This window comes from Nematolebias whitei, chromosome 11, assembly GCF_014905685.2.
Source record: "Nematolebias whitei isolate Nwh7 chromosome 11, NemWhi1, whole genome shotgun sequence".
NCBI classification, from domain to species: Eukaryota; Metazoa; Chordata; class Actinopteri; order Cyprinodontiformes; family Rivulidae; genus Nematolebias; species Nematolebias whitei.
The window spans coordinates 41,695,286-41,707,069 of NC_056508.1; the positions used below are offsets into that span (position 1 = coordinate 41,695,286).

Below are 11,784 nucleotides of genomic sequence, written 5' to 3' on the forward strand. Positions count from 1 at the left end.
TCAGGGTAGAGAGGATTCAGGAGTTCTGCAAGTGTGGTCATCATCAACTCTTCCAGGCCAGGGTCCATCCACATACTAGGGTCAGCATCACCTTAGCTTAGGTTTTGTACCATCTCTTTCCCTTTAGGGCTCGTGAGGTTATGATTTGCTGATGGACTTTTGTTTCCTCCGCTGACTTAAATGGTTTCCAGCCTATCATTTAAGAGCAAACATTAAGAGTTTTTAAATCTTACCGTTACTATACACACTAATAGCAAAACAAAATAATGTTCCACAGCCCAACATCACAATCCCAACCTTTTACTCAAGTCTGAAAGACTTCAAGGTGGGAAAGAGTTGCTTCAGGAAAAAAAATGAATCAGATTTGCGAGTAAACAAGCTACTCCCAATATGTATTATTTAATACGGAGGTCACGGTTGTAGCTTCAAAGACGCAGAGTACGAGCCATATGAGGTTTAGGTGTGACTTTTAAATCCTGAGGACATAATTTAGAAATCACTGTGATACTCTGAATAAACTGCAGTAAGCATGCGAGAAGCTGCTGGCCAGAACAAGTGAAAACTCTTTCAGAAAAGTATAAGAACACCAAAAGAAAAAAATAAGGAAAAGAAATGTTTCTTTACACTTGAGTTTAGTTGTGAAGTTAGAAACACAAGAAAATGTGCAAGTCTTAAAAGATTTTAGTTGCGGCGAAGAATACAAATGTTCATAACAGCCACAAATGTTGAGATTTTTTAGAATGTTGTGGTTAAGACTCCCCTCCACTGATAAAAAGAGAGATCTGTCCTTGAAAATGAAATGAGATGCACAAAATGCCAGAGACAAATAATGCTAAAAAAATATTTTAAAAACAAGACCAAAACCATAATATATTTTCAGGATGGCAGTGTTTTCTTTTATTTCTAGTCTTTATGAAACTCAGTGAAAACTGAGCTCAGAACTCTGTCATCTTCTTGTGTGTGTCCGCCTTCTTGTGCTCTTTCTGGATCGACAGCTCCTGAGCTTTCTGCTGGGCCAGCAGGCGGCGGAGCGCAGACAGCTGCTCTTCCAGCTGCTTGACTCTGGACGCGTCCCTTTGTAAACAGAAACAGCAAAAAGATATTAATGAGAAGGTGAGACGTGAAAAGTCAAAAGATTTTTTTACCAACACTAGTTTCTATGGAAGCAAAAGTTTAGCCCAGGAGTGTTACATTTCCTTTTTAACACCGCCCACAATTCATTTCTGTGAATTCAAATTAGTAACTATCTTACTTAAAAAGAAAATCAAAGCTACAAGAGTTAACAAATGTTAGTTGTGTATCTTTGCTTATGTGTCTGTAATTATGCTAAAGGTTAGAGCTGCTGGTAAAGAGCTAGACGAGAACAACAACGTTGGGACTGCATTTCACTTAGTTGGTGATTAATGACATAAATAACTAAATAATTTGCATTTCTATGTGATTACTGAACGACTGTCAAAATTTGCTTAAAAGGTTGAAACTGAATTGTTAAAGTTAAAAGAAGGCAAGATAAAAAGAACAAAGCTACATAAAATGTAGAAGTGTTGGCAAAAAGTTAAAAATAACAAAAGACAAGCTAAAAGCTAAAAGTAGTACGAGGAGACAAAAATGAAGAAAAAATGCTAAAGAGCAATGTTTCTGAAAAAACTGAGATCTTATCTTTCTGTGGGTACGATATTTATCAATGAAGTTTAACACGTTGAAAATTATAAAGTTACAAAAATCAAAAGTCATAGCACCTATTATTATTATTATTAACCCAACAAAGTTCAGTCAGATCATCTAGACCGTTTCTTATTTTGTTGAGACTTCATCCTTTATCCAAAGGACTTCATTAATCCGAAGAGCCACAACAAACTCAGTCCCACAAGCAGCACACTCACATAGTGGACCAACCAGTTTGCTGGTGATAAGATGGTTTCTGGGGCCTGCCCTCTCCCCAGTTGACTCCTTTGATGCAGCCAAAAAAGAGACCATCCAGATGACCTGACTCAACTTTGTTTTTTGTTTTTTTTTACCAGAATTTTTGAGCATGAGCTTTGATATTATTATTAACCTTTATTTAAGCAGGCAAATCCCACTGAGATCACAGATCTCTTTTGCAAGGGAAGCCTGGACCTGAATGCAGCATAACATCATGTTTTTGGACTGTGGGAGGAAACCAGAGTACCCAGAGAAAACAATGTGCACAGAAATAGATAGATTAGTAATAATGTGAATAAAAGCTGAAAGGACACAATAATTGACAACAGTCAAGTCAAACAATGCATCAAATCTCAGGAACTTTTCTTGTCCCAGTACTGACCTGCCTGTCTGTCTGCTGAGAGACTCGCTCAGTTTCTGGATCTCCCTCTCAGTCTGGGACACCCTCTGAGCAGCCTGAAACAGCTTCACATTCAAAGTCCTCTTGGTGCTTTTTCCTGCTCTGTAAGCCTCCACCCCTGTCACTGCCGACGGCACAGCAGCGCCCCCCTCTGCAGAACCTGTGCTCCTGTCTCCTAACTTGTGGTTTAAAAAGTCAAAGACAGTTTTGCGCTCTCCGGTCGCGGCTCGAGGTTTTCTGCGCCGTTTCGGACGGGCAGCTTGTGTGCCATTTTTAGCAGTCCTGCTCTGTGTGCGTCTCAGTGTGAGCTCCACACACTCGTCCAGAGACTTTCCCTTTGGGAGGACGACTGCCATCACAGGCTCCACTCGACCCTCTTGCAGCTTCCCTAAACCTGAGGAAACAAAAAACTATTTATCTGAAGAAAAGGGACACTTTATGTTTTGTGAATTCATTTACAAGAACCTTGTGACCTTGTTGTAAAATACATTTCTTATTGATGTAAAATTAAATTAATGTTGCTAGCTAACGATTTCTTCTTTGATTCTGATCCCGATATATTGCTGAGGTAAATACACAAAATACATCCTCTGCAACACAATACAATTTAATTTAAATGTACCTTTAAAAGCGACAGTTTTTTAAATACCAACAAATGTTACTTTCTTTGTAAAAGACCCTTTAGCTTGAAACAGAGCCTCCTTGTCTCTTGTTAATCACTAGCTCCCGCCTTACAACTTAAATTTTGTTATTTGTCTTCAATGCAGCTTGTTTAAAAACAAATAACATCAGACATTGTCAGAATTGAGAAATATGATTATCATACGCTTGATGGGAGTTCAAAACCTAAAACGCTATCGGTGCCATTTACTCTTACCTTTTCCATATTCATAACCCATTTTGAGCATAAGTTTGGATCCGATGCCTCTGGTGTGTGCCTCCCAACCACCAAAGTTAGAGCTGTTGAATGTTGTTGCAGATTCCATGGCAGAGTCGAGAACTGTGGCAACAAAAAGACAAAGCAGAAAGTTACATTTTAAACAAGAAACATTTAACACCAAGGACATTGCAAACACAAGATGAATCAAAGAAATATATTTCCCCACAAAGTATTTGATTTTGTAAATCAAAAAGTCGAAGCACCTTTTGCGTATCCCAGAGCCTCTCCATCTCCCGTGTCCGTTGTGTCAGAGTCGGAGGAGACTGGGTCATCTTCTCTTAGAGGTGGGATGATGCCGTCAGCTTCAACTACAGCCTCTTTCAACAGCAGTGAGTCAAACTTTACAGTGTAGAACCCACTGTCAATTTCTAAGATAGAAAAAGAAAACAAATCTTAAAAACTTGGAATTACATGGATTGCCTAATTAATGTGGTAAATTTGCATTATGATGACTTGTTAGACCCAATTTTGAAAAAGAGGCCTACATTATGACTAACAACAGTTTATGAAATACCTTTTATCTTGGCTGGATACCAGATGCCGTCCTCATGTCGAGCCAAGCAGGCTGAACCCTCTTCAAGATTACTGAGGTCACAGTCCAGGAACTCTCTGAGCTCTGACATATAAACCACCTCACCATGAGAAAACCTTTAATTTTAACAGAGTAGTTTAGAATTCCATACGTAGCTGAAACTCAGTTCAAGTGAGTTATACAGTTATTAATAGTAAAAACAAAGTAATTCATTCTTGTTGGGGTGAAACACAGGCCAAACCTTTCAATATAAAGGTGAATTCTTCAAAATAAAAGCTCAGGAATAATACATGTTAAGGATAAACGTTATTAAAACACACTTTATAGTGTTTTTATTATGCAGATTCACGTTAGTCAAATTAATTCATAAATATAAATTAATTAATGCATAAAAATAATAAATAGGCAAGCAAATTAAACGCAAATCTTTAGTGCGTTACCTGCAGTTATCCTCAAAGCGACATTTGTCCTCCAGGTAGAACGGACAGGGCTTCATAGATTTCTGAGTAGGATAGATGTAGAGCACCCTTAATTGTGCCTCTTCTCCATCTGGAGGTTCTGCCCCCACCACCATGGCATTGTGGTACTCTAGCGTCCCCCATGTTGTTCTGTAGGGTGCTCTAACTTTGGTGCCACTAAGTGTATTTTCTTCTTCATCATCCTCCTCTTCTTCTCCCTCCTCATCATAATCCACCGTTCCACCTTCCACTTCATCTTTCTCTCTAGCATCAGAGCTGCTGCCTGAACACTCTCCCAGTTCAGAGTAAAAAGCAGCAAACTCAGCGGCCAGACTGCCATTTGCACTATTGGTGTCACCGGCTGTCTCTAAGGTGTTTATCTGCAGTTCGTTACTGTCCTCCAGGCTGGACAGCAGCCGACTCTTTTTGACAGACACCAGGCTGGCCTCAGTTAGTTCTATCAGCTGGCAAATGTCTTCTTTCAGTTTGAGCAGGTCTGGCTGCTGGCTGGGGTCCAGGCCAGCTGAAAGGGCCATCTCCACCTGCTGTAGCTGTACATTATAGGCAGCGATCGCAGCCTCAAGGCTTTCTTCATCCATACTGGTGACTGGTGACTTAGAACAGAGTGGGACAGCAGTGGCATGGAACCCTTACAAAATAAAAAAGAACATGCAAAGCTGAATACAGTAAGCATCTGTAAATGCATTAAAGAAGATTAACTACAATGTAATTAGACAACTCACCATTTAACATATCATTACTTATTTCTATTAAAAACTGTGTGCCCAGATTTCGATTTAGCTAGCTAGATTTATGAAAAGGAAGACTTGACGTTTATGTTTCTAAATAAAAAAAGGTATTAAAAAAACGAAGCTTAACGAATCTCCTGTAGTAACTAAGTTAGTAAGCTGTATTAAAAAGCTTCCTACTGAAGTAACTAAACAATAACACTTTAACATTTGATTTGTATGATTGTTTTAGCTAATACTAGCCTACTTTCGGCTAACATTTACGAGTGATCAGTAGGGGTAACAGTAGTAATTTCATTACCTCAGCCGTTACTGGAGTTTTTTGACATTCACCGCAATGACGTAAAAAGTGTCAACAACAGAATTAGCTGTTTTATTAATGCAAAATATTTGAATTAAAGCCATAGACCAGGAAAAAAAAAACCTTGTCAAAGTAGCAGCAACGATTTCCGGTTAAATTATTTTCAAAATATAACAAAAACAATTATTTTTGTCAATAACGTGGAAGCTTTTTAATTAAATATTACTCGTATAAACCATATTTATCTGTTTCATGTCCAAATATGTGTGCATTGGAGAATTTAATTTAATTTGCGCATTTTTGCATTGAATCGATGAGCTCAACGTTTTTGAGATTTTTCAGCAGGTTTGCTTCATAGCAGTCAAAAAGCAAAAAAGTTTCATTATAATCACGTTTTGAATTAAACTAAATATCAAATGTGTTTGAACAGAAAAAAAAACCAGCTGCGAGCACATAATTTCTAAAGCGCTTTGTTTTTCGAAGAATGCATTTTTCAAAACTTTTATTTTGAAAATAACCGGATTTTTTGTATCTTGCGTCACAATTGTGCGCCGTAATGGACGTAGAATTATGACGATTGTTTTATAGCGTTTACTTCAGCAGTCTGATACTGTACATGTGTTTTTAAACAAAAAATCAAACCAATTACTGTTCACCAACAACTCTTTATTGTCTCGTAATGTGAAGGTATGTTATCATCTTTATTTTACTCATATTGAAGGTTAGCTTCAGATGCTAACGAGACTTCTTTCAAGACCAAAAGTTGGTATCTTGTGCTCAACCATCGCCATCATCAATATGTTGGTAATAGACTTCATTATTCAACTTTATGGGACGTCGTAACACGTAGAAAATTACTATTATTTTCTCACTCAATGCAGACCCATTTCTAAGTGGACCTGTCTAAATAAAGGTTGAATGGGGGAAAAAAAAGAAGCAAAAAGTCTCAAAGTGGAGGTTTTAAAATGTAAACAAATTATTTTTGCTCAATAGCTGTAATATATATATATATATATATATATATATATATATATATATATATATACATACATATATATATAACCAAATGGACACAGTAATTTACATTATTGTGTACTGTGCATAATAATTTATAATGTCTGTCACCTTTCCATGCTTCCCTACAGAAGTGGCCCCTGTTGTGATGCCTCCAACTATGTCTCAGATTAATGATCCAAAAATTGCTTTTGCCTACCTGCGCCCAGCCTGCGTCCTGCTCACTAAGGAGCCCACTGTGACTAACGTGGAGACGCTCAGCATCCAGTTAAAAGAAATCCACGATGCCTCGTTGCAGCAGCTCCAAGAGTATGTCCTCTTTCCTCTTCGCTTTGTCCTCAAAGTCCCTGGGTCAAAGAAGGAAAAGATGGTGCAGGTTGTGGCTGAGGCAATGAGCTACATCCTGGAGAAGACTTGTGTCCAGAGCTGGGACACCCTTCATGACATTTTCTCAGAGCTCTGTCTCTGCCTCTGCTCTCCCACAAACCCCGGGACACCTGCAGACGCATCAGAGGAGCTGAAATCTTCTGTTCTCAGATGCCTTAATGCTCTGCTTCACGCTGCCTATGGAGATATAATCTTCAAACTATATGAACCCATCATGTTGCCTGGACTGGGTGCTGCCATATCACTGCTGCTGGCTTTAGGAGAGAAGGAGAAATCCAGAGATATACAGTCAGCTGCCTTGAAGTGTCTCCAGACTTTAGTTATGCATTGTGATTGCACTCATGAACACATCATTCCATCCTCAGATGAGAGATGTTCTGTAGGCAGCAACATGGCTTCCTTCTTACCTGGGATCACTACAGCTATAGCCAGGATCATCACAGGAGATCTGAGACAAGGCCATGCAGTGACAGTCAGGGCCATCAAGGTACCTAATCTCTGTCCCGGTTAAAATTTCATGCTTTTAATATTCTATAACTTATTGAATTGAGATAAATAATTAGATAATTTTTGCTACAATAAATGTACTAAACCATAAATTACATAAACAAAAGTACACACAGCTAATGTACCAAAAGCATACCTGGAAAAGTGTTTCTAAAGACAGCTTAAATATATATAATGTTTTATTATTGACCAGTAAGGCCCTGAATGGGAAAGCGCCTATATATCTTCTGACCTCCTGCAGCCTCATGTGTCCTCCAGATCTCATAGACCCTGAGGTCTAGTCTGGACCACAGAGGTGATCGGGCCTTTTAAGTTGCAGCCCCTAAACTGTGGAACCAGCTTCCCCTTTGTATTAGACAGGCTTCAAGTATTGGTGTTTTCTAAGTTTTATCTTAAAATACATTTACAGTATACTCACTCACTTTTAATACAGCATGAAATTTAAATTTTTTTTGATTAATTTTAATGCTTGTTTTTTTTTTTTCTTCTAATTTATTTTATGTTTTATCATATTTTTGTTAATTTTTATGTTCTCCTGTGTTTGGTATTATCTTTATACTATTTATCATTTTGTGTGCAGCACTTTGGCCAACAGCAGTTATTTTTAAATGTGCTATATAATTTATTTGATTATATAAAATTGCCTTCTAACCTGATTAGAACTGCACATGTTTCAACAAATGTCTCAACAAAATATTCAGAGGTGTTTCTGTGATATTAAAACTACATATCACAACACTGGTTTTATTATTATTATTTGTATCCAGGTCTGGTCCAGGTCTGTGGGACTGGTTATGGAAGATGCCCAGCTGCAGACCAGTAATTCCCAGAAGACTCCCCCACAGGACCTGGGCAGGATCAGACAGCTTGTGGTCCAGCGGACACCACAATGGTTGAAGAGTACAGCAGGGAAGCTGTCTGTGCTGCTGAAGAAGATCATCTCCTGCACGTCGGCCCACCGTCACTGGAGGGTAAGACTGGAGATGGTAGAGCTGGCCAACCATCTGCTGGCCACATGCAGTCAGTCACTGAAGGAGTGCATTGGGCCGCTGCTGGAAGCACTGGTGGGAGCAATCAATGACGAAGAGCCTAAAGTCAGAGAGAGGTTTGTTTTGATTCTGTTTTCTGAGGAAAAATCTAATATAGAGAGTTAACTCAAGCTCATGTCCTCTTCTGAAGGTGTGAGGCTGCTCTCAGGGAAATCTCACAGAGGAGTCTGAGCTGCCGTGATGCTACTAGTCAAAACTTCACCAACGTCTTGTCTGAGAATCTTCACTCTTTGGCCACATCCCTGCCCAGACTGATGAGAACTTCTGATGACCAGAAGAAGCTCTTTGTCCTCAACGTGTTTTTAGGTTACCTAAAAGTTTTGGGACCACTTGTCTCTGTGGTGCTGAACTCTGCAGCACATCTGGAGAGAATCTCTAAAGCGCTGATGCAAGTATGTGACAACCAAAATCTTAAATTAGATCAGTGGTTCTCTTTTTTAATAACAAGTGTCACCTAAAATAATACAAACATTCAATGTACATACATTTGTTGCAAAGCTTACCATCAAACATAGCTCTTCCTTTGACTCACAATGTCAAACTAAACCTAAAGCCTAGCAATCCTTGACTGAATGCATATTACCCGCCACCAAGAGTTTTAAAATAAGAACAGCTTATGAAAACAAGCGGAGTTATAGACGCTAAGGCTAAGGTCGAAAACCTGAGTCAGCCATCTTTAATTGGGGTAACTCTTTGCCAACAGACAGACAGCATTAACAGCAATAATAACGGTTTGAGAACAGATCTCACACAATCAGTTAGTGCTTGGAGTGTGTGTTAGGGATGACTCTCAACTACTACCATACCAGGTTTTAGCTTAATATCTGTAAAATGCGTAGCGTTATAGACATTTTTGTGTTTGCTAAAGTAGTTTGACTGTGGCAGCCATCTTAAAGTGGATTGATTCCAAAAGTTAATCAGTTGTAGAAGCTCACTCAAAGATTATTTTATAAGACTTAATATAAATAAATCCACTGTTCTTGAGATATTTAGTTAACATGACAAACATACTGAGACACAGGCAAAAACATAATTGTCCTATTGCCTTTGGCGGAGTAAAAATAATAAATGTTTTGCACTAATTGTTGTTTGTGCAGAGTAGAGACTTCACTGGTATAGTTTCAGTTGCTACCCTTGATTTTTCCAGATTCACTGTTGTCCACTTCAGGTTTCTTTTTAAAATAAGTTCCTTTCCTGTTGTTTTCATTTGCAGCCAAAATTGTAAAGTGCTTAACCACTCACTTTTTTTGCTTTCCCTGCTCTTTATCTTTTTTATCACAGTTCAGCTTGCAGCATTTTTAACTTGTACAGTAGTTGATATCTAAACTATGAACTACCACTAGAGGGAGACAGAGGACCATCAGTGATACCAGTCCCACAGTTTGAGAACCCTGGGGTTAGATTCTGACCTTTAATATCACATACTTAGGAATACATTTGACATGTATACCTTGTAAGTTCTGTTTATAAGTTAATAATTCTGTTTTAGTTCCATCATGAGATTTAATGTCCACCCACATGAGCACAAATTGTTGTTTACTTTATAAAGATTACACTAACACTGACCCTTTACTCCGCTGAGTACAGGGCCATTTATGACATTTGAATTCTGTCTAGTCTCGTTTTCAAGAATCTATAGTCTACCTTAAATATTTGTGAAATAGTTTTGAACACAACAGACCCCCTCTATGCATTTCAGGTTCTGGAGTTGGATGTGATGGATGTTCGTATCGTAGAGGAACGGAGTTACGCTGACACCATCGAGACGAGCTCCGACTCTCGTGACTCTTACTCTGCTCACGTGCACAGGAAGCATTTTCTCTACTTTACAGATGAGAGGATCTTCTCTGTGCTCATGGAGATCTGCCGAACATTAGGTATGAGTGTGCATACAATAAACTTGAAACTTTATAATTGAAATATGTTTTTGTTTCTCTATCCAAATACATTGCTGTATAAAATAGATTTAACAAAAAAATTGGGCAAATGACAGTTTTAGTCGGTGTTTAAAACATCTGTAATTATGAATAGGTTAATTTCCTGCCTGTTATTTTTATTTGACAATTTATGACAACTTCTGGCTATTTTGTTTTGTTTGGCCAGGTTATTATGGCAACATCTACCTGCTGACTGATCACCTATTGGACTTGTACTGCCAGTCTTTGGCGTACAGAAAGCAGGCTGCCATGGTCTTAAATGAGATGATCAGAGGTGCTGCAGGCATTGCCTTGGCAACGCAGAGTCAGCGTTTGGACAGTGAAGTTCAAGGAGGCTCTGCTTCCCAGGAAGACCTTAAAGCTGTAGTGGTGTCCATCATGGATGAATACACCAGTCTGACAAACTGGCACCTGGTAACTGTGAGTGAGGAGACACTCGGAGACCGTCAGGATCAGCAGGTAAAGTCCCATAAGTTCAAAATGATCCCACAACAATTCACAGCAAATTAAAGACGGTGCTGCATCATCTGTTTATGGAGATTCTTCAAGGCATGCTGAAGATTTTTAGTCTTTTTTTTTTGTGCTTTTTTCTCTTCCTTGCACCAATGCCACATTAATTTAATTATTACTCCTTAAAATATCAAATAGGATTTCAAAATTAATGCAGAATTCCACTTTGTGATTTTTTTTTATTTTTTATGCTTTCACTTGTTTCACAACCATTGTTTTTTATAAAAGAACGTTTTTGCAATTCAGGTGGTTTATGCATTAAAAAAAAACCAACAACCACGTTTAAAATGAACTTGTTACTAATGAAGGAAGCCAAGTTATCACATTTATGCTTTAAGTACCGGTCACTTTGTTTACCAACACATTTTAAATATAAATGCAGATCTTGTTTAGTGCTAATTTTTTTTATCTCTATTTAATAACAAAAGTTTCAAATCATCTTTAAGCCCTTGATTTGTCTCCTATAGTTAAAGTGCCTCTTGCCTTCTCTTAATATTACCGTATTTTTTGGACTATAAGGCGCATTAAGAGAAACAAAACAGTCAGATAAGTCAAACTTTATTCAACTCATTCACAATAACCACATAAAATCGGTTTGAGGTCAGTAAACACAACCAGAATTAATACATAAGATGCACCTGATTATAAGGCTCACTGTCGATTTTTGAAAAAAATTAAAGGATTTTAAGTGCACCGTATAGTCCAAAAAATACGGTAAATAAGATTTTCATTGTTTATATAATAAAGATGACATTTAGTTTAGATAAGTAGTTTGAACAAACTAAAAGACACCAGAAATTATAGCAAATGTTTGGTTTAAATTGCTTATTTACTACTGCCTGACAACTATGTTTAATTAATTAGCTTATGTTCAACATGTTTGCTTTTGTTAGGTTTTGCAGTCCTCACAAATTTAAATGAAAATAATACCTAAATTTATTCATTATGAGTCACAACTGAGTTACCTGATGAACATGCATATCATAACAGAGTGCCTCCTTTAAATCAGTTCTGATTGATGGAACCAAATTTATCATGTTTTATATATATATATGGTTATATATATATATATATATA

At 37.8% G+C, this 11,784-nt stretch overlaps 2 protein-coding genes across 2 annotated transcripts in view; one reads left to right on the forward strand and one right to left on the reverse strand.

The window, feature by feature from the left end:
• Positions 1-935: 935 nt before the first annotated feature.
• zgpat (zinc finger, CCCH-type with G patch domain) lies at positions 936-5,450 on the reverse strand. Its single transcript, XM_037684375.1, has 7 exons — positions 5,304-5,450; positions 4,236-4,902; positions 3,778-3,911; positions 3,467-3,631; positions 3,201-3,323; positions 2,306-2,717; positions 936-1,074 (listed from the first exon to the last, which is right to left on the reverse strand). Exons 2-7 carry the CDS (start codon positions 4,850-4,852, stop codon positions 936-938), a joined length of 1,590 nt encoding a protein of 529 aa, XP_037540303.1. The 5' UTR covers positions 4,853-4,902; positions 5,304-5,450.
• A 521-nt stretch (positions 5,451-5,971) lies between these two features.
• tti1 (TELO2 interacting protein 1) overlaps positions 5,972-11,784 on the forward strand; it is a 26,740-nt gene continuing 20,927 nt past the window's right edge. Inside the window, exons 1-6 of the mRNA XM_037684376.1 lie at positions 5,972-5,990; positions 6,449-7,191; positions 7,979-8,316; positions 8,391-8,652; positions 9,960-10,137; positions 10,364-10,656. Coding sequence (XP_037540304.1) covers positions 6,466-7,191; positions 7,979-8,316; positions 8,391-8,652; positions 9,960-10,137; positions 10,364-10,656 — 1,797 coding nt within the window. The 5' untranslated portion in view covers positions 5,972-5,990; positions 6,449-6,465. The remainder of the gene's footprint in view (positions 5,991-6,448; positions 7,192-7,978; positions 8,317-8,390; positions 8,653-9,959; positions 10,138-10,363; positions 10,657-11,784) is intronic.

Excerpts from the sequence above, each read along its gene's own strand:
- zgpat (XM_037684375.1), bottom strand. The coding sequence starts at position 4,852 with ATGGATGAAGAAAGCCTTGAGGCTGCGATCGCTGCCTATAATGTACAG. Across the intron at positions 3,324-3,466 it reads GGCTCTGGGATACGCAAAAG|TTCTCGACTCTGCCATGGAA; the intron begins GTGCTTCGACTT and ends TTGTTGCCACAG. Across the intron at positions 1,075-2,305 it reads CTCAGCAGACAGACAGGCAG|GGACGCGTCCAGAGTCAAGC; the intron begins GTCAGTACTGGG and ends CTGTTTACAAAG.